Source organism: Metarhizium acridum (genome assembly GCF_019434415.1).
Source record: "Metarhizium acridum strain ARSEF 324 chromosome Unknown scaffold_587, whole genome shotgun sequence".
Lineage (NCBI taxonomy): Eukaryota > Fungi > Ascomycota > Sordariomycetes > Hypocreales > Clavicipitaceae > Metarhizium > Metarhizium acridum.
The window spans coordinates 438,198-463,468 of NW_027094049.1; the positions used below are offsets into that span (position 1 = coordinate 438,198).

Below are 25,271 nucleotides of genomic sequence, written 5' to 3' on the forward strand. Positions count from 1 at the left end.
ATGGCGGAGCTAGGTTGCTTTGGACCAGACCGCTACCGCCCATCCGAGTGCTGACCTGGACAACTCCATGTAGCTACAAACTACCACCTTTTCTCCTCTTCTTGTCGGCCACAACTGTAGGGAATTCAAAAGCGTTTTCGGCTTTCAATTTCATAGTTTTATCATCGAAAAACAGAAAAATCCTGACTGCCGATAGCCAACTCACTTCTTCATCGACAATTTGTCTCCCCCCGCCTCACGTAAATGGATCATGGACCCGGGATTATCATTGACCCCTCCGCGTGAAGCAACGGATGACCGGGCCGGACGGCTCACAGCAAAGAAAAACACTGGGCACGCAGTATCACAGAATGGGTTTCGAGATGCTCTATCACCTCATGGACGAGGTGATAAGTCACAGGTCGCCGAGGCAGAATCCCTCCGGAGCCTCTCTGTAAGTCCGGCCCTCAGCGGCCGACTGTCACCCTTTCCACATGGACCATATCACCCGCCGGGCGGTATACATGCTACTGCGGACAAGAAATCATCACGGCTGAAGAGATTCTGGACAGCAAACAAGCCATCTATTCTCGTTGCCCTGTCGCAGCTATTCGGCGCCACGATGAATCTAAGCGCCAGGTTCCTGGAGCTGGAGGGCGAAGGCATGCACCCCGTGCAGATGCTCCTCCTTCGCCAGGCCGTAACATCCATCTGCTGCCTGGCGTACATGTGGTGGGTGAGCATCCCAGATTACCCGTTTGGCAAGACGGAGATCCGGTGGCTCCTCCTGGTGCGCGGATGCACAGGATTCTTTGGCATCTTTGGCATGTGGTGGTCCATGATGTACCTCCCGCTGGCCGACGCAACCGTCATCACGTTCCTGGCCCCCGGCGTCGCAGGATTCGTGTGCTACTTTCTCCTCAGGGAACCCTTCACGCGGCTCGAGCAGCTCGCCACGCTCGTGGCCTTCCTGGGCGTCGTCCTCATCGCTCAGCCCGCGGCCCTGTTTGCGAAGACGGCCGACGCAGCCAGCTCCGGCTCCGGCCGAACCCGCCGTGCCTCCTCCATCCCCGGCGCTGGTCACGAAACCACGCCTCGAGAACGACTGCTGGCCGTCGGCGTGGCCTTACTCGGTGTCCTTGGTGCCGCTGGCGCCTTCACGACCCTCCGGGCCATTGGGAAGCGAGCGCACCCCCTGATTTCCGTAAACGCCTTTGCTGTGATTTGCACCGTTATATGCGTCACGGCGCTGGGGCTTGGCCCCATCCTGGACATCGGGCAGCCTTCTCTGCGGTGGATTGCGCCGACGAGCCTGAAGCAGTGGCTGCTTCTGCTGTCACTGGGCGGGCTCGGCTTCGTCATGCAGTATCTTTTGACGGCGGGCCTAGCCGCCGATAAGTCGAACCGGGCGAATGCCATGATCTACACGCACATGCTGTTTGCTGCAAGCTTTGATCGCTGGATATTTGGCCGGCGCATGGGGTTGATGAGCTTTGCCGGATGCACGCTCATCCTGGGCAGTGCTGTCGGCGTCATCTTTATGAAGAGGGCACCTGCGCCGCCAAAGGCTGAGGATGTGGAGAGGCAGAGCAATCTGTCTGGGGAGGCCGAAGGGTCGCCCATGCTCGTTGGTGTTGCTGGGCACACTGAGAGTGTGAATCTTGAGAGAATTAGATAGCCACGCCGTCTGCTACCCGAACGTTAGACACCCGGATTGCATTATAGACTAAATATACGGAATACTATTTTACTCCATTCTCCGCCCACCACCACCACATATAACCATAGGAAAATTACAGAAGCGATCACTAGACTTTAGCATAAGGCTAAGCCTGACCAAAATGTACTTCAAATTACGTTTAGTAGCACATGGCGTCGCCAAATGATGCAATATTTGTGCACGCCCTACAGCATACAGGGTAGGTGTGACTCTATGCACGCAGGGACCACGTCACGTGATGGGAAAACTAGCAGTCTCGTCGCGACGCCTCGAGCAAACAGGGAGCTGTAAGGCTGGGTGTGGAAAAAGAATTCGAGGTTGGAGAGCAATAACAAAACACCAACGAATTGACAACGTTGCCCATCGATTTTACACCCTCTAGAGCATGAAAAAAACTCTCTAGAAGCTTCCCCAACAGCGAACACGGGTACAACGGCATTCTCGTTTTTTGTATCGACGGCCAAGAACTGTTCCTGGGCATCGGTCATCGCCAAACCGCCAAAATGGTCCAGATCAGCGAAGTCAAGGGCAACAAGCGGGACAACCGCACGGCAGCTCATACACACATCAGGGGACTTGGGCTGAAGTCTGATGGGTTTGCGGAGAAGAATGCGGCTGGATTTGTAGGCCAAGTTCCAGCCCGAGAGGTATTGATGACGCTCCCCTTTTTCTACACGCGCTCTTCTCTGAGGTGCTGGTGACGGACTTGCTAACGTGTTTCCGCTCTTCTCCTCTTCTCCTGGCAAACAGTCATGCGGTGTTGTCGTCGATCTGATCCGGGCTCACAAGATGGCCGGCCGGGGAGTCCTTCTCGCCGGGGGACCTGGGACGGGAAAGACGGCGCTCGCGCTCGCCATCAGCCAGGAGTTGGGGACCAAGATCCCGTTCTGCCCCATTGTCGGCAGCGAAATCTACTCGACCGAGGTCAAGAAGACGGAGGTGCTCATGGAGAACTTCCGGAGGGCGATCGGGCTCAAGGTCAGGGAGACCAAGGAGGTCTACGAGGGCGAGGTGACGGAGCTCACGCCCGAGGAGGCCGAGAACCCGCTGGGCGGCTACGGCAAGACCATTAGCACGCTGCTCATCGGGCTGAAGAGCGCCAAGGGGCAGAAGAAGCTCCGCCTCGACCCCAGCATCTACGAGGCGATCCAGAAGGAGAGGGTCACCGTCGGCGACGTCATCTACATTGAGGCCAACACGGGCGCTTGCAAGCGGGTGGGCAGGTCGGACGCCTATGCGACCGAGTTTGACCTCGAGGCCGAGGAGTACGTGCCCATCCCCAAGGGCGAGGTGCACAAGAAGAAGGAAATCGTGCAGGACGTGACGCTGCACGACCTGGACGTGGCCAACGCCAGGCCGCAGGGCGGCCAGGACATCATGAGCATGATGGGCCAGCTCATGAAGCCCAAAATGACTGAGATTACGGAGAAACTACGCGCCGAAATCAACAAGGTGGTCAGCAAGTACATCGACCAAGGCGTGGCTGAACTCGTTCCGGGAGTGCTGTTTATTGATGAGGTAAGTCGGCACAATTCCATTCTCGTCCCTTCTTAGTTCCCATGTTTCACTTTTCTGGAACAACCTCAAGGGCGATCGTGGGGGAGAATAATGAACCCCCCCACCCCCCTCCATTGACAAATACTAACCACATGATGCGTAGGCGCACATGCTCGACGTAGAATGCTTCACCTACCTCAACCGAGCTCTGGAATCGCCGATTGCGCCCATTGTGGTCTTGGCGTCAAATCGCGGAATGTGCACAATAAGAGGCACTGACGACATTGTCGCTGCCCACGGCATTCCAACAGACTTTCTCGCGCGGCTGCTCATTATTCCCACCGCCCCTTATCAAGCGGACGAGATCAAGCAGATTGTGCGGATACGGGCGTCCACCGAGGGCGTTGCTATCACGGATGCGGCTATAAACAAGATTTCCGACCATGGCGTGCGCATTAGCCTTCGGTATTGCTTGCAGCTACTGACTCCGGCAAGGTATGCAGCTTGGACTTTTTTTCTTTTTCTTCTTCTTGTTTTTCGAAGAACCCCTGCTTAGGCAGCCGCTTTCTTTCTTCCCTCTTGTTTCCCTCTTCCTCCCGCAGAGTACTCTAGTGCCGAGTGGTGCATGGGGAGTACGTGAGTGGTCCATCGGATTTCCTCGGTGGGCGTGGATTTGTGTCTGAGACATTGTCGCTGACAAAAAACAACACAACAGCATTCTTGCAAAAGCCAACGGCCGCTCCCAGATTGACGTCCAAGACGTTGCCGAGTGCGAAGACCTGTTTCTCGACGCTCGCCGTAGCGCTTCGCTATTGAGCAGCGAAGCTGGACGTGGCTACATCTCGTAGTGTAAATTTTTTTGTTGAGGCTCTTTTTTTCCCTTCAGTTTGAGTTGCATCCAATGGTCGATGCTCATTGCCGTGTTGCCTAGATTCTAGAGGGGAAAGTCAAAACGAACCGGATTTTACTTTTTGTGTTTATTGCTGGAGATGGAGAGATGGCGCCGGGATAGGGCTTGATTTTGGCTTTTTTTATTCCATCACCTTTCACAACACGCTTGTTATCTTTGCCCCATTGTTACTGCTGGTTTTTATAGGTAGCAAGGAATGACTACTAAAAAGAAGTGTACGTATTGGAGAACAGGAGAAGGGCGGAGGGGATTGTGAAAAGAAGTCAAGGAATAAACGCCTCGATACAGTTATGCAGGCGACAGGTGACCCAGGCACGAGCCATGCGAGACAGGGTCAAAATGCTACGAGACTGGCCCCCATCTTGTTGAAAATGGATTCATTGGCTCCCAGCTTCCTTCCCTGAGTAATGCCATTGCAGGACCATTCTTCTGCAAGGCATCGTCTACGACGTTGCCTGCGAGGCCGAGACATCCAGGGGACTGTGTAAGATGGACCACCACCATCTTGGGTGCCTGCTTGGCGGTCCCCCAAAGGACCAGACACACCTCATACACACATCCGCATCATCATCACACCATCTCCACGCAGCCCCAACCTTCCAACCTTCCACGAGTCACCGGGGGCCACACTTGCAGAGTTGGATCGTCGAGAGTAGGCGCAGATTCAGTATCACGTGCAGGAATATGTTGAGCCGAGTTCGGATGCTCCGTCGTCTTTGTCTCAGGCATTGGGCATTCCAGACGCCATCTAACTTACATTCCTGTGGGGGGTACTGGACTTGGTCATTGTCGCCCGTGGGTGAGGTTGGGGCGGGTACGACGGGGTGGAGGAGGTCTTCATGTACAGAAAGCCACACGGCGGCAACTGTGGATGGCGTAGTGAAAGCCTCTGATTCAGCACACACATAGAGCCGAGAGAGAGAAAAAGACCGAGAGAGAGAGGCGTGAGAGTGATCTCATAGGCAGGCAGGCGTGCTAGGATGTCACGGATGCTAGTCCTTCGCCATTACAGCCGATGTGACAAGACGAAAGCATGTAGGTGTGTTTGTTGCTGATTGTCCTCGGTGCTGGGTACTTGTCATAACCGTTGATAGTCCCTCACACCTTTCCGTTACCGGGTTCTTGGTAGAATCTTAGAACGAAGAATAAGAACGATGAAGTGCCGGCAGTCTAGGACGCGGGATCCGTAATTGTTTGTAGGGGTTCTGCTGGCCGGACAAAGGAATAAGCTCTGCCTGGATCCGATCTACAGACGATCGAAAAACCTTCTGTCACAACTGGGGCTGGCTGCCAAATCCACTTGGCGGTCTCCCGAGACATGCACGAGTTCCCACTGGCTCAGACCGCGAAGCAGTCGAGCCAGATAATGGCGGCCAAAGCCAGCCAGCCTTGAGCTTATCCAAAGGCGGGTTGTCAGCGAGCCAGTGCTCATTGTCAACGGTGGTAGGCCTGACGCTCGCCCAGAGTGCACAGAATACCAGCGAATATTCTCTCTGGCAACAGCCTTTCCCACCACTCCGAATTTCGAGTATGCTCCCTCCCCATTCTTTATTATCCCTGGACGTCCTGGTTCTGCGTCTTGGCCGTTTGCTCATATTCTCATCTCTCATCTCCGTGAATTACATCACGACCCCGAGAAACCTCACAGGGCGGAGTATGGTGTAGGCTGGGACGCAACTGGGTGAGCATCCTTGCAACCCCCCGTTCTCTCACCGTCGTTTGCCCCCATTTGCCGCATCATGACCGAAGTACTGTCCTTCGCTACTCGAGATATGGAAACCGTGCGTGCTTCTCTTCATCCTCACATAAATCTCCAGAAGCCCTTCAGGAATAGCAGAGGCTTTACTTTGTCATCAGACGGGAGACAATCTCCCAGCCCCTTTAGGTCTGGCTCGGGGAGAAAAAGGGCGTCGACTATCAACACTGCGGATGCCAACCACGGCATGTTTGAGCCACTCAATGTTGGTGCTTCTAGTCAAGATGGCCCCCGCGATATAATATGTCTGTGTACCCCGGCACCCAAGATACCCAGACCAAGAAATGGTGAGTGAATCATGCAAGCCGCCACATTTTGCCACAGATTTCTTAGGTCGTCCCTAGCGCTTCGGGAGGTTTGCTAGGGAGTTTCCTGGGAAGCAACGCTATCACAGGATAAGTCACATAGACAATTGTGTTTGACGACTTCTGCCCCCGCAATGAAAAGCTGTGTGATGGCTAACTAACTTGTTCCGTCTCAGCATTCATTTTGTATCGCCAACACCATCAGTCACAAGTTACCGCCGAAAACCCCAAGCTTTCGAATCCAGAAATATCCAAAATTATTGGAGACAAGTGGAAACACGAAAGTGAAGATGTCAAGGACAACTGGAAGAAGCTGGCTGAAGAGGAGAAGCAGCGCCACCAGCATCAGTATCCAAATTACCGATACCAGCCTCGGAGGAGTGCCAAGAACCAAAGCACCTGGACGAGTACATCACCAATGGATGAGCATGGTCGATGCCCGAAATGCCATGGCCGTTCCATTTCAACTCCAAGGACCCCGTCGACGCCGTATTCAACCTCACCAGCTGGAAACTTCACACTGGCGTCTCAGCCTCAGCCGGGGTTAAGGCGGCTAGACACGGCTGCCTTGTCTCGTCGATCGAGCTTTGAGCAATCCCCGACCAGTGGACTGCCGTTCACTCACCAGCTGCCGCCTGTTCGGGACGTTGAAAAAAGTGAGCCGAGCTCTCCTGAGATCAAACGGCGACGTGCGAATGGTGCAGGCGGTTACCACGTCATCGCTGGAACAACCGGGGCATACACTACCAGACCACCTCCACCCCCGGATTTGAGTCGCACACTGCCGGAGGGCACTGCTGGCCTGGTGAGGCATTACGCCGGGACGACATTGCCAGACTTGGCCGGCCTTCCGAGGTCACAGAGCGGTCCTATGCCACCGCCTCTGCGGCCTCCAGGGTCCTCGCCGTGGTCACTGGACAAGGAGCCTCTGAGTCGTCGACACAGTGGCTTTGACGAATCTCTTCGGTTGCCGCCCCTTCAAACGTCAATTCCTCCCTCACCTTCGAGGTCGCCAGGGGTGGAAGGTAGGCACGCAGACATACCGTCAGCGAGATTAAATGTCTCACCGACGAGGAAGCCACACTCGATCAGCCAAGAGGCAATACCGATGAAGAAACCAAACTTGAGTCAGAAGCTAGGCCTTTTGTCCACCATTACACGGGTGTTGCCTCCAGAAGGTCAGCATGGGCCACATCGTGACAAGCGAGGGGTATTCATCGCTGTTGAAGGCAACGCCAGCAAAGGACTTATTGATGAGGTTGGCGTGTCTGTAGAGAAAGCCTTGGCGGCAGGCGGAGATGTGGCTCTTAAAGTATGGTCAAATGAAGCTGATCTGGTTGAAGGGGGATCGAGTAAGACCTCTGCTGAAACTGATAGAGGAAATGATAGTGCTTGCCTGGACAGTCTGCTCTCAGAATACTTTGCTACCATTTTATCTTGGCGGCAAAGGTCAAGGCAGATTGCCTATCACGTCACAGGCGGACGTGCTGGAGCGAATATTCAGGGCCAGGACCAGGACAAGGATTTAAAGGTGGTGCAAGCTCCCTCGACTGAGGTGTGCACTCCACCAGATGATGGGAGACGTCCAACGGCTGTGCCAAAAATGCCAGTTGCTTTGGTGAAGGGTGGTTTCAGTCTGACCATTTCAGACCAGTATGCTTCTGCCATGACCATGTCGGACACATACAGTCCTGTGGATCATTGGCGATGGACGGCTAGTCTTTGGCGGGGAACTGCCAGTCCTGATCTGGTTGTGCATATACAAGAAAGCAATGACGATGCTAGTAAGCCAGGCGTGGTGGACATCTCGAGAAATATGGGACTGATCTCTGTAAGAGTATCGGCCGGGCAAGGCTTGGATGAAGCAACAGAGCGCAGGATGGCCTTTGAGGTGATGGAATGGATGAGGGAGGCGTTCTCCCGAGACTAAGTCTGAGAGCTGGAGACATGATTCAGTTTGATCCGTCGGTGTTGTCGTCGGACGGAGCGTCATCATATTATGAAGAGAAACGAGGCTCCATGGCGGTTATATGATAGGCGACGAAAAGCCACGGGTGCTGAGGGTTGAATGACGTCCATGAGCACGTGTACATGAGGAGAAGGAAGATTGATTGTGCGAGCACCTTGCGGGCACATGGTTGTCTTGCAGCAGACAGTTGAGTAATTGAGGACTCATTTTGGGGTGTCGTCCAACCGGTCATTGTACCATCTGTCGAATTGCGAACGTATATGCGTGTAAATACACAGTGACCTGGCCTAGGCTGCGTATTGACTTGGTAAACTTGCTGGTCGCTCGATGCGCTTCAACACCACTGTGCCGGATATCATCGACGAATGATTGTGTTGGCCCAGAATGGAAGTTGAGTGCGCGTGGTTTCAGATGGCGGGCCAAGCCAGGAACAATACGGTAATGGAAGCCTCATATTTGAGGCACCATGGCAGAGGAAAGTTGGCGGGCCCACTAACACAGCAACAGCGACTCTGGGGGCTTGCAGCCACTAAACAACGCCCGGTGTGGCGCGTCTACTCTTACAGACGCGTCCCCCCACAGTTGACATGTGCACCTGTTCGGTGCCACTTCTGCACACTGCATGTGGCCATCATCAACCCCTGGCGACATATTGATAGTCATCACCACCACCACCACCAGCATCGCCACTACCACCAGCGATCCGACTCCACGGTCTTCGGCACCACAATGCTCCTACGCCTATCTTCTCATTAATAATGCCGGACTTTAAGCCTGGCCAGATAGTCCAGCTGAGCGACGGCCGCAAGGCAACGGTTCGATTTGCCGGCCAGACCAACTTCCAGGTTGGCGAGTGGATTGGCGTTGAACTTGAGGACAAGACTGGAAAGAATGATGGCAGCGTTCAGGGAGTCAGGTACTTTGATTGCCCCGCGGGCTACGGCATGTTTGTCAAGCCCATGATGGCGACAATCATTGCACAGGCTCCAAGTACCAAGCCGGTTGGCCGCAAACCAGCGCGCCCAAGCAGCTTTCATCCGGCATCGGTCAAGGCTGCTCCCAGCGGGGATGTTGCGCTAGCCAAGCGGAGGAGTTTGAACGCTCCCAGTCCCAGTCCAGTTCCCAAGTCTCGTCCTACCAGTCTTGTGAGGGTACGGACAGGAGCCGCAATTCCTATGTTCGAGCTCGCTAACAGCCATGATGTAGTCTCCCGCAAAGTCTCCAACAAAGCAGCTCAGCGCCGCATCCAGTGCTTCTGCTTCTCGAACCGGCACGCCTTCAAATGCACGAGTTTCATCAGCATCTGCGGTTGGAGCCGCCCGAGCTAGAACATCCGTCAGTGGACAGCGAACTTCGATGGGACCGCCGGCCGTCCCTGCTTCGCGAACAGCACGAGTATCGTCAATATCCTCTACAACAGCCCGCGCCAGCGGAGCTCGTCCCCCCCAATCTATGCGTACTGTTTCACGACCAGACTCTGGACGTCGGCCGTCGGCCGATTCACAAGCGGGGCGTGACAGTGGTTCAGCCGATGATACTGGTCCAGGTTCTCCCATTAAGAGTGATGGGGAGATTCTGTCACCGCAGCCTACGAGTCCAGTGGCAGGAAGGGCAAAAGCTCTCGAAAAAATTGCCGCTGCTACGTCTCCTGGAACGTCATCTACTCCCCCACTGTCAAAACGGACAACTGCTGCTGTTACGACCCAAAGATCTGCTCCGAACTCCGCCTTGAATCGCGAAAATGAGGATTTGAAAGCGAAGCTCAAAGTGCTTGAACGTAAGCGCCTCGAGGACAGGGACAAACTAAACCAACTGGATAGGGTCCAAAGTGAACGAGACAAGTTTGAGGGCATTATCCAGAAACTCCAACAAAAATACCAACCCCAGCAACAAGAGAATGCGGAGCTGCGAAAACAAATGAAGGAGGCGGAAGCCAGATTTATATCCATCGAAAAGGAGCAGGCAGATCTCGAGGCTGAGCTTGAACTGTCTGTAGTCAACAGGCAGATTGCTGAGTTGGATCTTGAAGACTCGCAGTCGCAGGTAGAGGCGCTGAAACTGAAAACGGAAGAGTTGGAGCTCAAGGTTGAACTTCTTGAAGCCGAGAACTCTGATTATTGCAAAGGAATGTCACCGGAAGAACGCGCCAGTGCTGGCTGGATGCAGATGGAGAGCGCAAATGAGCGGCTGCGTGAGGCCTTGATAAGGTTGCGCGACATAACACAAGATCAAGAGAAAGAACTGCGGGACCAGATCGCTGGACTCGAGGAAGATATCAAGGAGCTCGGGCCAGTCAAGGAACAGCACGATTTGACAAAAGAGAAACTGGCCCGATCTGAACAGGTCGTTGAACAGCTTAAGGAACAACTTAACGACGCTCTTGGGGCCCAGAGTATGATTGAAGAATTGTCTGAACAAAACATGGATATGTCTTCAATGATAGAAAAACTCAAACTCGAGATTACAGAGCTTGAGACTCTAAAAGAGATCGACGATGAATTGGAAGCTAATCATGTGCAGCTGGAGAAGCAGATGCAGGAAGAGTTGGACATTAGAGACACTATTATCTCGGAACAAGTACAAAGGGCTGGAAGACAACAAGCGGAGCTTGACGATAGGGCGCACACGATATTACGATTCCGAGAACTTGTGGAAAGCTTGCAGGCTGATTTGGATGACATGAGAGCCTCGCAGGCGGTAACCGAAGGCGAATCGGAGAAACTGAATGACCGCTCAAGAGCCATGATGGATTTGAACATGAAGCTTCAAATCTCCGTCGCAAAGGCACAAGTCAAGACTATCGATTTGGAGCTTCGCCACCTCGATGCCCAGGAAGCAGAGCAACATCTCGAGATTGTCAAGCTATTCCTCCCCGACACGTATCGGGAAGACCAGGACTCGGTTCTTGCATTGCTTCGGTTCCGAAGATTGGCATTCAAGGCAAATCTCGTCAATGGACTTATCAAAGAGCGTATCAATGGGCAGCCCCGACCCGGCCATGAAGATGACTTACTTGCTGGATGTGATGCAGTTGACAAGCTGGTGTGGGTGGCGGCAGTGTGTGATCGCTTCATCAACGACATTAGTCACTGCACCACTGAGCAATTCTCGGCATATCAGAACTCCTTGCTCGAGCTCGAGCCCGTTGAGCGCGCGTTGAACAGCTGGATTGATGGTCTTCGTCGTGACGATCTCAAGGAAAAGAAGTGCGCTGAAGAGCTGCAACGAACAATTGCCCTCATGTCACATTTGGCAGAGGTGCATATCTCCAACGGCCTTCCTAGTTTTGCCGACTATGTATACATGTCGTCTTTAGTTGTGCAAAGCCACCTCGACTCGGCTGCAATAGCCTTCAATACAATAAGAGCCATGGTTCAGCAGCGCAATTCCTTCTGAAGCTGAAGGCAATGAGATGAACCAGCTCTTTGCGAAAAAGTTTGACATGGCCATAACACAAACAAGAAGCACCAAGGTCATTGCTGGTAAAGCGGTTCGTGCCTTGGAGGATTTGAAGACCCGCTCGCTCTCACTACTTCCGGATACGAAACCGGTTTTTGAGCAATGCGAGCATAACAGCCGAGAGCTGGCAAACATAGCCCGAGCTATTGGCAACCACATTCACTTGCTGCTTACCCAAGATGAAGGACGGGCGGAGCCGTTCACGTACGGCGAGATTCAGAGCGCCATTCACCAAGCTGTGTTGGATGCTACCTCTGCCTCCGAATCCGAAACGTTCTCTGCGTACTTTGGCAAGTTGCGCATAGTGACTGGTCAGATCAACGACGTGGCTGCTCTAGCAACGGACCTCGACCAGACCGAAGAGTTTGACGTTCATCCTGCGCCATGGAAACTGCGGTCTCAAGAGCTCAAGGTGCTCAAGACAGTACCCGCCGACGCCGAAGAAGAGCTCCGGCGCCTTAGGGAGGAACACAACGAAGCTCGGAGAACAATTGCCCAGCGGGATGAGCACCTCAGCACCGCTGTTCTCAAGATTGACACACTCGAGTCACGCATGCGCGATGCTCAGGCTAATATTGAACGCATTAGCAGTCTCCAGAAGCAACTCGAGGCATCTGGTGAGCAAGTCACCATCCTCAAAGAGGACATTGAGAAACAAGATCGAGAACTCAAGGGCCTTGAGTCTGAGCGTGACAAATGGAAGAAGATTGCAAGCGACAGCCGAGCCTATGCAGATGGTGCGGATGCGGCTGGTATGAAGGCCGGCCAAGAGCGGGCAGTGGCAACTGCTCACGAGATGGATGCCCTGAAGAAGGACATTGAAGGCCTACAGTCAGCTGTGCGATACTTGCGAGAAGACAACCGTCGGGCACGAATGACTGAACAGCAGAATTACGACTGGCTGGCAGAGCCGCTCAAGAAACCTACAAGCACAAGAGAACAGCGCAAAGCACTCGTCGTCGCAGAAGCCAAGGATGTCCTGGGCGAGCTCGTCAAGATGGCCACAACGTCCAAGATGTTTGACTTTGGCACACTGCCCAAGGACAAGCTCGCGTGGAAGCCTGCCAAGTCTACCCCTCAATATCTCGCCGCTAAGCAGATGGAAGACTTTGCCGCCTGGAATGCCTGGCAACGCTCCGTTCTTCGAAAGTCATCCATGCTACGCCCGCCCGATGTCGGCAAGGGCCTTCTTCGGAACCCAGCTGCGCAGCTGCAAATACGACTGCCTGGGCCAGATGGCAAGATAAAGACCGGATCAGCACTTGGCTGTGACGTTCAGGTTGTAGGGTCTCGGGAATGGGAGGCACTACAGAGCAGTAGGATTGCTGTGTAGATGCCCGAAACGGCATTCAGCTACAAGACCAGTGTCAAGGTTATCCTGTGAATTTTTTTTCTCCTCTTTTGTACCTATATATACCCCGTGAGCCTCCGAGGCCCGATGAACTGGAGATTTATGCGTTCTGTTCTGTACATGTATCGTTGCGGCCGCATGCGGCACTTTGCCCTGTATGCGCCATGCTTGTATGTATTATATTCTCTAGGCTATGTAAGCGAGCAATACCAACTTCACTAGAGGCAGACGCCGTAACCAGCCCCAGCTGAAGTCCCAGTGAGCAAGTTGTGTACGGCAGACAATGTCAAGACTCTGCTCTCTTGTAGTAGAGCAGCAGGTACATGGAAGATAGCATCGCCGCAGCGACAGGTCAAGACAGATGGGACAATCGGGGCTATGCCGGGTGGAAGAATATACAGTTCAGCCGGCCAACAAAGGACCAAGCACAGCCAGCCACATGAGATGGACCGTCCAGAACTGTCAGACACATATATGCCTATCGCTAAGAATAAATACCCTTTTCCAACCTCCCTGCCACCAGAATATAGACATGTATATATGTAAAGAAGAAGAAAAGAGGGATGAGCCTAAATAAAAAACAAAAAAGGTCCAACAAGACTCCTCCTTTTCCCCAATCGCCCTTCTCTTTAATGTTTCGCCCCCGTCATGACTTTTATGCGTAACCCAGAGCAGGGCGTGAAAATAATATACTGACCCACAATCCCTTCTCCATGCTTCCGAGACGGAAAAAAAAGGGTGGTAGAAGTAGGCTCCAATGCCATGCTATGTACAAAGTGAAGTGTATGAATCCAGGCATGAGTTTGTATACGCACTCTGCGAATACCCAAATACTGCTTCGTGTCCTGGTTTCTGTGTGTGAATGTACGTTTTTTTTTTCTGAATTTACATATCCAAGAGCGACATTGTCGAGAATGTCGATGGCGCAGTATGCAAGAAACCCACAAGGCCATATTGAGTGTCAAAATTGTTGGAGCGACGGAAAAAGAAAATATACAAAACAGGCCGTGAAGGATATGTAGTGCGACTTGTTATTTTTTTTACCGTGGACTCAGAGGACTTTTTCCAGGCCCTAAGCTGCGCTTTAGTTTGCTGAGCTCTTCTTCCAACTTGCGGTACCTGAGGCGTTCCTCCTGTACAACTGTTAGTATTCCCTTCGACAAGTGTGGTGTTGTACGCACCTTTAGGTCATCCTGGAATCTCTTGCGCTCTTCCCGCATTGTCGCTCTAAATCGCTCACTCAGAACCGATGCACCAGCTCCTGGCCTGGACCCGTCGTTGGGAATCTTGAGTCGCTCGTTGTCCAAGTCTTCTTGTAGTTTGGCCATCTTCTCCTGGGTATTGTGGAGCTCCTCTTTGAGCTTGTCTTTAGCCCTCAGAGCATCGTCCAGCTCGCCTGTTAATCCGACAGATTCGCTGGTGATTCTTTGGCATTCGTCCGTCATGCCTTGAAGCTCTTTCCTTAGTTCCTTGTCCTTTCCTCCAAGTTCATTGATCTCCCCTTGAAGCCTCTTGATCTCCTCCTTGAGCTTTTTGATCTTGTCGTCCTCCCTAAGGGCTGCGATATCTGCTGCACGCTCCGCACGCTCCGCACGGGACCCATAAGCGCCGTCTAGTTCGGCTTTGGCAACCGTCAGATCGAGTTTAAGATCAACCATTTCCGATTCCAGGTCATCCACCTTTTTCTTTGTGTCGTCAATCTCCTGTTTCTTGGCCGACAGCTCATCCCGTAGGCTTTGGACAGTTGTCTCTGCTACGTTCTTTTCTTGAGTGAGCTCCTCAATCTGAGCATTGATTGCGGCGAGTTTGCTCTCGGACCCCTTTGTTCCGGATTCTGCGGCTGCTAAGCTGGCTTGGGTGGCCTTGAGGCTCTTCTCGAGCTGGGTGATTTTGGCCTTGCGCTCTTCAAGCTCAAGGGTGACAGTTCCAGCACGGTCTGCCGCCTCCCTGGCCTTCTCAAAGTCTGCCATCATGCTAGAGAGCTGCTCTTGAGCGTCCTTGCGGTCCCTTTCAGAGCGGTTGAACTGCTGTCGGCTTTCTTCGAGTTCCCTTTGTTTGCGTTCCAGCTCCTTGTCCTTTTCGCCGTCCGACTTGTTGAGCTCCCGCTGCTGCTTGATCTGCCGCTTGAGCACGTACTTTTGGTCTCGTAGAGTAATGGTTCGCGCATGTATGCGCTGCACCCTGTCGGCGAATGTTTCTAGATAATACGGCTTGGTTGTATCGAAGTCTTCATCGTCAGACATGTCCATATCGTCCTCAGTAATGCCCCTTTCAATCTGGCTTTTCTTGCGTTCATCCTGACGCTGTTTGGCTTCTACGATGCCCCTTTGCATCGAGTCCCAAAGACTAGTTAGCACTGGACCGGTTTCATCATTTGACTTGGGTGAGGAGTTGGCGCGCGCCACGTGGGAGTCGACAGCTCGAATTGAATCTTCTAGGTATGCCATTTGCCCGTTGACATCAGAGTCTGATGGCAGTGGTGTTGGCGTGTAGTGGGGATCAGACGTCATGAGGAGGTCTCGTAACTGGAGGTTCATGGCCTCAAGACGCTCCCCCATCTGAATTCCGCCGGCGAACGAGTCTTGTTCGGCCTGGACGGCAACCAGGCCGCTCTCTAGATACTCGACCTGAGTTTTGAGCAAGTCTGCGAGTTTGATGTCTGGGGCTGCAGAGACTTGAGGCGGTACATCATACGTCTGGTTGATCTCTGGGTTAAATCGAACAATGGTGTCACGCAGCGACACATTGAGGGTTTGAAGCCTTTTCAATAGGCCATCAGTTTGAGACCGTAAATAGGCATTCTCCTCACGCATACGGTCCAACTCAACTCGAAGCTGGTTCTGTTCACGAACTGGCGACTTGAGAGGAATTTCAATAGCATTCTTCCTTGGTCGATCTATTCCATCGAGCTGGTAGGCGCTCGGATCGTCGAAGTATGTCTCATCGCCGACCTGATCGAGACTATTTCTGCTGTGCGAGTAGGTATATAGGCTTTCAGGACTTCCAGGTATACCGTTTACAAGCTGTCCATTCTGCGGTGCAGTCTTTTTCCTGCTAGCCTTGTGGGTTAGTTGGAGGATGGCTGCGGTATGCTCGACGATTTTCCGATGAGGGATTAACAGTCGCTTTTCCAAGTTCAGCAGTTCTGCAGCCAGTTCATCGCATTTCCGCTCGTTCTCGAGTCTCTCCCGCTCAGCTTCTCGGTTGCGCTGCTCGTCATTTAAGCCAGGAGCATTGAGCCGGGCCATGGACGCCGTGGCATCTCGATATTTGGATTGGATGGCGAGATTGGATCTTGTGGACTCTACACGCTGGGTGAGGAGCGCAGCTTGCTTTTTCAGTTCGTCCACTTCCTCTTGTGACAAAATCTCGTATATCCTTGCTGTCGGAGAGAGCCGTCTCGGTGAGCAGATGCACCTGAATCGGGTCTTTCAAGTCGACGCGCGCTGACCGTGGTGTCGAATCCGGACCCGAAGTCTATCATGTGTTAGCACCATGTTGCTCTCACGAGTGTTTCCCCAGCCAAGTTATTGTGTAGGGACAACGGTCAAATCCTATCTCGACGTCTTACTTGGTATCGTGGCGCATCCTGCGCGAATCCATTCGCATTTCCATCCTGTGCATAGCCTTCCGGTTTGTCGATAGTATTTGCATTCTGAGACGGCAGGTTGGGGGCCCCGTAGTCATATGGGGCTCTACCGGTCGGGTAGCCGTTCATAGTATTAATCGTATTGTTTTAATCCTCCAGTCCGTGGATATTCATGAGCACATTAAGAGAGAAGAACAAAGAAAATAGAGGGAGTCTGGTCGCAGGAAAAGGAACAAGTCGCTTTAAATCGCCATAGAGTCCGCTGGTCCCGGTGCGATGCGAGCTTTTGAGGAGTAAAAGTTTGTCTTTTTGAGTTGTGTTGGCAGCAAGTCGCGATAGCTTTGTTGATCAAAGAAGCAGAGAGGCCCAAGCGCAGAGATAGGAGGCCGGGTGGTCGCGTGTCGGTAGGGTCGTAGGTCTAAGCACAGGCGTATATTAATCCAAAAAAAAAAAAAGAAGTTGAGCAAGGTGATGATGGTACAGGCAAGCGAGGAGAAGCGCAGGATGGCAGGAAAGGACCGTGGCACGATGATTTGGGGTTGGGAGGTTGGACTCGGACTCGGGGTTTGGGAGACTGGAAAAGGAGGCCTTGCCCATGTCGCTGTTGCTTTGCCAAAGCTAGTGTGAAAGCTGGTGTCCAGATTGGGCCAGATTCGGGGGAATGCAAAGCCACACGATAGGCGGGAGGGCGGCTGGGAGCGGGGGCCAGGGACCTCCAGGGGAAGGCTGCCAGACTTCAATGTTGACGGCTGGACCCATTGATGCAGCCACAGCGCTAGCTGAGCGCGGCGTGTGGTCGCTGGACATGTGGGCCGTTCAGTGCGGCACAGGCTGATGGGTGGTTGACGTAACTGCTCAGCACACAACATGGAACCATCCGCATTCTCTGGTCAAGTTGCTTTCTTTTTCTGTACTTGCACTTCGTATCGAGCCCGGAGCACATGCGTGCATCTGCGACGCTGTCAGACAGTATGAGACAATCATGGCCTTTTCTCATAATGAACAGACACACACAAAGGAATTCTGCGTCTCAGCCCGAGACTCTGCCATTTTGCCCTCCCAAGGGCCTTGCACGTTCCCCATCTCTGGCCGTCGACACAGCCGGGTAAGTTTTTATCGTCTCGTCAGAAACTCACGCTCCGCGCGGCTTCAAGCCATTGATGCGTAACACTCGGATCACGCAGTCCTCTTTGACCCTCATCCGTGGCTAGCAGCTCTCGGCTGTTCCAAAAAGCCGACATGCCCGCCCTTCCCAGCAACATGATGTGATATTCGGAAACATCCCCCAACCCAGCCAGCCAGCAGCAAGTACGTAGTCTCTCTTCCTCTACGGAGTAATGTATCAGCAACAAGGCCCCGATTAATCTCGAAATCGATGCTCGACCCGCCCTCTAATCTGCCTAATGAAGCGCGAAATCTTTCGTCCTAATTTCCTGGCATCTCGGATTGTAGCATTTTAATTAATTAAAGCTGATGAGCAGCCACAATGGCCGGGGTCCGAGCTGGGCTCAGCTACGAGCCAAGGTAGACCCAACACTCCAATTGGGCTGGCATGATCCCTGGATTCCCTGTATCCTAGCGACCCGCGATCCCTTCGGACACGTGCCTGTGCCTGGTTATGCACGGCATGTTCCATCGGGGGGCGTGAACCAGAAGATGGGAAATACCGTGTGCCTTGTATTGTACACATGTACTCCCTAGATTGCACCTTGAGGCCAGTCACTGACTCGTCAAGTCAAGGTACGAGTATCATTATGGAATCAAGGCTAGTGATAGTGAGTGAGCCCGCCTCTGGCCACGGGGCGAATACCGACCGCAGGCTGATGCGAGGCATGGCCAATTGGGCGAGACACGTAGCCTGTGCCAACAGAAGTTGATTATGACGATGCAAGTGCTTGCTGACGCTGCCGAAAAACATGCAAGACCATCTACAAATCTCTACGCATCAATACATTCTATAATGCCTCCCGGAACTGGTCCACAATCTGCTGCCCCATTGTTCTTCTTCGTTCCGCTTGCTGGCCGCCAGAGCCCTGAACACCAGACGACACACCGGTAGCCGAGCCGTTTTCCCCTTCCAGACGTCTTCGCAAACCTTCAAATTCGGCACTGCGTCTGTGAGATCGAAGCCCCACCATCCAACCTGGCAGTCGCCAAGTCACCAATGAAGCTGGTATCAAACCTCCTCGCCAAGCGTTTCCCACTGTCCAGCCAACAAAGGCACCAAGCACCGACCCAGGCCATTGTAGCAGCGATGAATGAAGAGCAATGGCGTACTGGTACGATTTATCCGACAGAGTCACTCCGGATGAGTCGCTCGTCGTGGTGTTTTGTGACGTTGCCACTCGGTATTTGTACACGTGGGGAACCATGGAGTGGTACTGTGCCAGTATGGCAAATACGATTGGAGTCGGGCCTGCGGGCATGTAGTTGAAGAAGCCTGCCGACAGCGGGCGCAATACGGCCATGATCAGGGGAGGAATGACGGCGGTGAAGAGGGAACAGACAACGACGAATGACTGGTTGTGCTGTTAGCCTTGTTGCCACGGGATGATGGGTTGAGGATTACTCACGGCGTATTTCCTCGATCCCCACATGCGCTCGACGACTCTCAGGTTGTATAGCGACATGGCTGCAAACAGCACTTCGGTTGAGTTGGTATAGCACAGTTGGTAGGCGAGTAACCTCCAAAACTGTCTATACTTCCACAGGTGTGTATCGATGGAGATGTAGAAGTAGTGCTTGACATCGAGCATGCTGGCGCCTATGGAGGCCGCGACGAGCCCGAGAACCAGCAGTCTGGTGACGGGGGCATTTGTGAAGGTCATTATGGCGTTGCCGTCGTAGTTGTATGCGGTTTCGTCGTGCCTGGCTATTGGCGCATGTCAAGAGCTTCTCTCTGCCGGATGTGACGAGCGTCGCAAACGCGATTGTGGACCGGTGACAGGATAAGTCGACGACACCAAGGTTCAATGGCTAGAAGCAACACAGGCACAGAGGCTCAACGGCAAACACGGAAAACAACTCCGCAACCCAATCGCACAATCGTGCGCATGCCGTCACAGTTGTGATTTGGGGGTGGAAGTTGTCGCGTGGCTTATCTGGAGAGTTAGTCCGGACGTAGTGCGCGGAGTGGGACAAGCGGACAAGTTGACAAGTCGACAAGCTGACAAGCTGGCATACAGGGCGGATGACGACCGTCACGTGCTACGCTGGAAGCAGCGACGCGATAACGAATTCAACGCTGGAAGCAATTTGATGCACGGAGGAGCCTGATTCGATACACAAAAATAGCGGCGGCAATGGTCAATTATCATTTGCTTGCAAGTTGTATGCCATAACATGGCCCGGGTGCCACCACGGCTGTCTGGTTCTGTGTCTGTTGAACATTCCGTTCGTGTTTGAGGCTTGGGAGCCCTGGACCCTTGGAGGTGAAGCAAGTGTCAGGTTGGACAAGAAAATATTACATTTGGTCGTCTACTGGGTCGTAGCTGCAAATTGGCCTTGATTTTATCGTGGCCTGGCAGTCTTTTGGTCTCGAGTCGCCAGCCGTCAAGTCGTTATGCACATGCAAGTCCTAGCCTGGGCTCTTCCAATTCTTAACGTACAGACTCAACATTGGCAAAACCTCTCTGCTCGCTCCACCATCACTTTTAGCCTAAAGCACTATTCCTCCATACCTTCAAATTGCACTCCTCAACACCTGATATTCATACATTTCCATTGAGCCTTCTCGAAGACAGACCAAGTCTTGATGCTTGCGACAAGAGCAACTCCAATTCGGGATCTGCAACATTGGGCTTCAATCCCGACCTATGCTTGTGCTCCACATCCGACCATCAAACACTCATCCAACAAGGGGTTCGCTCTGGTCTCGACTTTGTTCTTGCGCCGCTCCATCGCAACATAATCATTACTTGCGTCTTCGGCATTTCTCCAGCTAGCTGGTTATTTCCGCTCCGTTTGGCCAATGGATGCTGTTACCAAGTACTTGTAGCGTCACACTGTTTTGCTCCGCCACGAGAAGACGATACAGGCAATCCTCGTCCCTTCCATCTACTCGTTGTACACGGATTACCCTTCGGCGTGGAACGCGGCCACGTGTGGCCTGGAGAGCAAGCCAAACCAGACAGGTCGATGCTAGAGAAACAGGACGTCGGCATCATCAAGGGCTCTTCGCGCCCGCCTCGAAACCAGGCATTATGCCTCTGGCCAATGTCGGCTCCATTGTCTTGCACCATATCGTCTTTCTCACCCACTTGGTCTATATCAATCTCGCATTCTCCCATGCCGAACCTAGCTTGCTCGTCGTCCTCTATTTCGTCTCCAAGCTGTTGGCCCGAAGACCCGAGGATTTGGATCCGGCAACATGGCCTCCGACCACGCCCAAGTGGTGAGCAACCGCAATACATCGTACAGCCTACCTGCATGCGGGCATGAGTCTCTTCATCATGTGGACCAGCTTGGACTCTTTACTTCTTTTTCACACATGTCCAGCATTCAACGGTCGCAGTTGGCGGTTCCAACACCGCGGTCGGGCCCAACAGGACAGTCGTACGTCTCACAGCCATCTGGCATTGAGGTCACTCCCGCCATGGATTCATCCCATTCAAGTATGATGCTAGCTGCTCAGCACCGCGCATTTGATGTGATGAGAAAGTCTGAGAAATTACGACCTCGTGGTGAAGCAACTCTCAAATGCCGGATTGTGTGCTATCAATGGACCTAAATTACAATGGTATGACAGAGAAACCCTCCACATCTGCCGTCTCGCTAACCATGCACGTAGACCACGCCTACAGGTGAGGAACCCCGGGAAGCTCTAAACTGAAACCAGCGCTAAGCAGGCCATAGTTTGCCATCAGACGGGTTGGGTCGTTCTTGTCGACATCTCGATTTGTATCCTGAATATCGTCCTTTTGCTTCTTGATTGTATTTTAATCTCGCCACGCTTTTATATGCGTCCCGGGGGCTTTACAAACTCATTCACCGACCAAGTCGAATCACTCTTCCATACTAGCATCTGTGTGCCAGCGGACTGTCAAGTTGCACATTCCTCATTATCGGCGCCATACTCACACAAGCAGTTTGTCTCATGAGTATTTCCAACCTGGATAGCTTGACTTGAACTTGTAAAAGCAGAATCGCCATTATTCTCATAAAGATGTGCCAGTATGGCGTTGCTCATTATGGGCCCTGGCTGTTACGAACTATGGACGTGACGTTTTGCATCTACGTTGGTTGGGTGCGGTGGCCAGCGCTGGCTTGTACCTTATCCTGCGGGCAACTTTGTACGCCGTTGCAGCACTAGCACATGGAGTAAGAGTGGCTGATACTCTGTTCATGCCATGTCACCTACGTGGGTACTTTCTATGTGTTCGCCTTTTTGTCCAGCCCTTTCGGCGCAAACCTCACTGCCGCAACGGAAATATCTGGACGCCCACGACCTGTCAACATCACCGCTGCCGCCCCTTGCGCAGCAACAACACAAGGAAAAGGCTGCCTATTGCCTTTGTATACCGTCTCATGGCCCAGAAGCTACCCCAACACATGCACCGGTTGGGAGTGGTACGTTCACATTTCGATGAAACCAAGGTGCTGCACTACGAACTATTCAGTTTATAGCTATTGAACCGTCTAGATCTACCGCCGCCAGTATTGGTACGTTGATACCAAATCAGTCTCCTTGTTTGTTTTGCATGCTGACCTCTGGCAGCACTTCTAGGAGGCCATGCCAAGGATCGTTGCTGAAGAGTTTCTCGAGACTCCAAATATGTAATCAAGGCTGTGTTCTTACTTGTCGCTCTTTGGCTGTGGGGATTGTCAATGTGCTTCTACCTTGTGTCGTTTGGATCGCTGTGGAGGCACATGCGTTCGGGCCATAAGATGCCGTTCCAAATGACATGGTGGTCGTTGGTATTTCCAAACATGGGACTGGTACGGGGCCTTTGAATCCCATTTGAATCGCTCTTCTCACATGTTTCGCAGGTCATAGCCACAGAGGCCATGGGCGACAAACCCAAAAGCAACGGCCTGCATCTATTTGCTGCTATCGTGACAGTCATCCTCAGCATAGTTCGCGTAGACATATTTGTTAAAGTCCAGTTTATGGAACAGACAGTTTCTTTGGCCCGAGGACGGTGTCTAGTCCACCGAGTCCCAGAGCCAGTCACTCCCTCGTCCTAATACATCATTATTGCACTCGGGCTCGTGTTTGGCATTAGCTTAGGAAAGGGATGCTCAGACAAGTCCAGGCAATTGAAAAAAAGAACTCATCAGCGGTAGACATTTTCGAATCCCTCATTGGAAGCTGCCACAAGAATGGCCACTGAAGGCCTTTATTATTTGCACCCTAGTCACACCCGTAGGGACTAAAATACAAGCTCCTGCGCTCTAGTTCTGTTTTGATCCGCTACATTATACTCGCTAAGCCACGTCATATGCCTGAATCATCCATCAACACCCGCCGCCTGTCGTGTAGAATTGAAGACGCCGCCAAGGAACGACTACAGCTTGGGCTTGGGCTCGGCTGTTTCGGCGGTAGCATCGAGGTTTATCGTAACTTCGCCTGTTTTGGGGCCGTCCCCGAAGAAAATCACCTGGACCGTCAAGTCATCCCTTGGACGAGTTAGCACATGACTACGAACTGTGTACTTGCACCATATACATATACATCTATATACAAGGAACACGGCGCAAAAAAAAGAGGGACAAGGAGGAAAAACGTACCGATATCTTCTGGAAAACGGCGAGGGAAGAGTAAGCAAAGCCCTCACTTGCTCGTCGTTGTTGCCCCCCAGGGCATTCCTAACCAAGTGCGTAGCGACGTTCTTATCCTTGACGATGAAGCGGTCTTTGGCGTCGGGATTGATGCCCCACTGCTGGAGACGAATGGGCGTCCGCTGGCCGTCGTTTGCCCCAGTCTTGGACTGTTCCACGGGAAGCGGCTTGTTCTGGGAGCCAAAGATTTTGGACCACGCCGCTTCGAACTGGGACGCTGCCGAGCCGGATGACGAGGCCTGGCTCTCTATCCACTGGCCCACGAGGCCGACGACTTCATCGTTGGTGAGCATTTCCCAGAGGCCGTCGGTGGCGAGGACCAAAAAGTCGCCCTTTTCGGGGTTGACCTTTGTGGTGGTGACGACGGGCTCGGCGGTGACGTAGGGGGGTGTTTTGAGCAAGGGGGAGGGGCTGCGGCCGAAGAAGGACGCGCGCAGCTTGCCGGCCACGTCGCGGGACCATTTGTAGACGGCGTCGCCAAAGGCGCGTGTTGGTTCGAGGCCGCCGAGGACGCGCCCGTTGCGGACGACGTCGTCCTCGCCGGGGTGCTCCTTGCGCATGCGTGCCGCCTCGCTGGGGTTGCCGCCCGTCTGGTCCTCGGAGAGGGCCGTGGCGGTCCATTTGCCGGATTCCGAGCGGCGGCCGAGGACGGCGCGCGAGTCACCGGTGCATGCTACCCGGAGGAGGTTGCTGCGGCTGTCGTAGAAGGAGAGCAGGGCGCAGGAGCCGGAGAGGGCGGGCTGGAGGAGCTCGGCGGCCACGGCTTTGGAACTGGCCTTGAACACCTTCTCCACGCTCTTGTGAACGATTTCGTGGTCCAGGCGGGTGAAACCGGTCTTGATGGCCGAGTCGATGGCTTCGTCGGTGGGGGAGTTGCTTTTGGCGGATTTGTACGTCTCGTTGAGTTCGCGGGCGACGTAGCTGATTAAGCTTTCGCGAAGAGTTGCTGATGTTGTCCAGCCACTGGGGATGAATCAGCATGAAGTAAAAAAAAAAGAAAAAGAAAAAAGGTAGGTAGATGGGCAAAACTGACGAATGGCCGTCAAAGACACCCCAGAACATCCAGTCACTGGTCTGTCCCTCGACACCAGCAGACCGGCTGGGAACCTGGACAATCTTTTCGGCATGATCGTCCTCGATGGGATCGTTACTTGGCAACTGGACGAGGTCGTACCTCGTCACGCCCTGTCCCCTGTTCACAGAGAATGACTGCTCCAGCGCCCTCAACTTGTCGGTAGCTTGCTCTGGTGTCAACATCTCGACGATTCGACGCCCGTCAGCCGTGGGCTTGAGGATAGGCCCTTCCCCCACAATGGTGCCCTGTCGAAGCTCGTCTGCGCCGACAACGAGGACAGTCCTGGTCGGCAGGGCATCGCTAGAACCCTGGGTGGAGGTGAAGCTTCGCGCGACGGATGGTCCGCCGGCGACGCTGCCGGTCGAGTTGTACGAGTACCAGGCGCCGTATCCCACAACAATACTGGAGACCAGGGCGACAGGCAGGCGGCGGAAGTACATGGAGGACCTCAGAGGCTCATTAGCGAGGGGTTGGCGATGGGCGGCTTGGCTGGCCGCGGAGAAGAGAGTTCGGTGGGATGTTCGTGAGGTGCGGGAGAGGTTGCGGACGGCGCTGAAGTAGGTGGATGTCGTCCGGAACGCTCTCAGGGCCGCACGGTGCATCTGGGCGACTGAAATGGAGAGATGGCGAGGGAGAGACGTGGGTTTTGGAGTTGGTCAATGTCAAGACCACCCAGCGACTGTGGCTGGCCGACGAAATGCGCGATGTCGCTACTTCTCGATGCTCTCGCTAGACAGACGTGGATGTGGAAAGGTGGAAGAGAGTCGGAGGGCGGATAAGGGCGTACGAGGTGGCGGCGGTAGTTGACGTGGTCTCGGAACGTCTACATTTGAGCTACTAGCTGGTACTGCGATGGAGTGTTGACGATAAAGCGTTGGGCA

General features: G+C 53.4%; 10 protein-coding genes across 10 annotated transcripts; 6 read left to right on the forward strand and 4 right to left on the reverse strand.

The window, feature by feature from the left end:
* Positions 1-30: 30 nt before the first annotated feature.
* On the forward strand, positions 31-1,716 carry J3458_021919 (uncharacterized protein). The gene has a single exon (XM_007815380.2). It carries the CDS (start codon positions 251-253, stop codon positions 1,655-1,657), a length of 1,407 nt encoding a protein of 468 aa, XP_007813571.1. The 5' UTR covers positions 31-250; the 3' UTR covers positions 1,658-1,716.
* A 486-nt stretch (positions 1,717-2,202) lies between these two features.
* On the forward strand, positions 2,203-4,044 carry RVB1_2 (RuvB ATP-dependent DNA helicase pontin; the record flags this gene model as incomplete). The annotated part of the gene is made up of 4 exons (XM_007815379.2): positions 2,203-2,346; positions 2,450-3,217; positions 3,360-3,691; positions 3,912-4,044. The coding sequence occupies 4 exons, from the start codon at positions 2,203-2,205 to the stop codon at positions 4,042-4,044; spliced, it is 1,377 nt and encodes a 458-aa protein (XP_007813570.2).
* A 1,333-nt stretch (positions 4,045-5,377) lies between these two features.
* On the reverse strand, positions 5,378-5,716 carry J3458_021921 (uncharacterized protein; the record flags this gene model as incomplete). The annotated part of the gene is made up of 1 exon (XM_066122832.1): positions 5,378-5,716. The coding sequence occupies one exon, from the start codon at positions 5,714-5,716 to the stop codon at positions 5,378-5,380; it is 339 nt and encodes a 112-aa protein (XP_065972052.1).
* Positions 5,717-6,585: 869 nt separating this feature from the next.
* Positions 6,586-8,097, forward strand: RFG1_3 (slightly ste11-like protein; the record flags this gene model as incomplete). The annotated part of the gene is made up of 1 exon (XM_007815378.2): positions 6,586-8,097. The coding sequence occupies one exon, from the start codon at positions 6,586-6,588 to the stop codon at positions 8,095-8,097; it is 1,512 nt and encodes a 503-aa protein (XP_007813569.2).
* Positions 8,098-8,894: 797 nt separating this feature from the next.
* On the forward strand, positions 8,895-11,532 carry J3458_021923 (uncharacterized protein; the record flags this gene model as incomplete). The annotated part of the gene is made up of 2 exons (XM_007815377.2): positions 8,895-9,287; positions 9,343-11,532. The coding sequence occupies 2 exons, from the start codon at positions 8,895-8,897 to the stop codon at positions 11,530-11,532; spliced, it is 2,583 nt and encodes an 860-aa protein (XP_007813568.2).
* A 16-nt stretch (positions 11,533-11,548) lies between these two features.
* J3458_021924 (uncharacterized protein) lies at positions 11,549-12,928 on the forward strand (the record flags this gene model as incomplete). The annotated part of the gene is made up of 1 exon (XM_066122833.1): positions 11,549-12,928. The coding sequence occupies one exon, from the start codon at positions 11,549-11,551 to the stop codon at positions 12,926-12,928; it is 1,380 nt and encodes a 459-aa protein (XP_065972053.1).
* A 463-nt stretch (positions 12,929-13,391) lies between these two features.
* On the reverse strand, positions 13,392-17,104 carry J3458_021925 (uncharacterized protein). Its single transcript, XM_066122834.1, has 2 exons — positions 16,518-17,104; positions 13,392-16,423 (listed from the first exon to the last, which is right to left on the reverse strand). Exon 2 carries the CDS (start codon positions 16,192-16,194, stop codon positions 13,987-13,989), a length of 2,208 nt encoding a protein of 735 aa, XP_065972054.1. The 5' UTR covers positions 16,195-16,423; positions 16,518-17,104; the 3' UTR covers positions 13,392-13,986.
* A 978-nt stretch (positions 17,105-18,082) lies between these two features.
* J3458_021926 (uncharacterized protein) lies at positions 18,083-19,659 on the reverse strand. The gene is made up of 2 exons (XM_007815375.2): positions 19,109-19,659; positions 18,083-19,054 (listed from the first exon to the last, which is right to left on the reverse strand). Exons 1-2 carry the CDS (start codon positions 19,361-19,363, stop codon positions 18,491-18,493), a joined length of 819 nt encoding a protein of 272 aa, XP_007813566.2. The 5' UTR covers positions 19,364-19,659; the 3' UTR covers positions 18,083-18,490.
* A 2,644-nt stretch (positions 19,660-22,303) lies between these two features.
* Positions 22,304-25,218, reverse strand: PTC5_2 ([Pyruvate dehydrogenase [acetyl-transferring]]-phosphatase 1, mitochondrial). The gene is made up of 3 exons (XM_007815374.2): positions 24,349-25,218; positions 23,265-24,278; positions 22,304-23,153 (listed from the first exon to the last, which is right to left on the reverse strand). The coding sequence occupies exons 1-3, from the start codon at positions 24,990-24,992 to the stop codon at positions 23,042-23,044; spliced, it is 1,770 nt and encodes a 589-aa protein (XP_007813565.1). The 5' UTR covers positions 24,993-25,218; the 3' UTR covers positions 22,304-23,041.
* On the forward strand, positions 22,362-22,721 carry J3458_021927 (uncharacterized protein; the record flags this gene model as incomplete). The annotated part of the gene is made up of 2 exons (XM_066122835.1): positions 22,362-22,472; positions 22,524-22,721. 2 exons carry the CDS (start codon positions 22,362-22,364, stop codon positions 22,719-22,721), a joined length of 309 nt encoding a protein of 102 aa, XP_065972055.1.
* Positions 25,219-25,271: the final 53 nt, after the last annotated feature.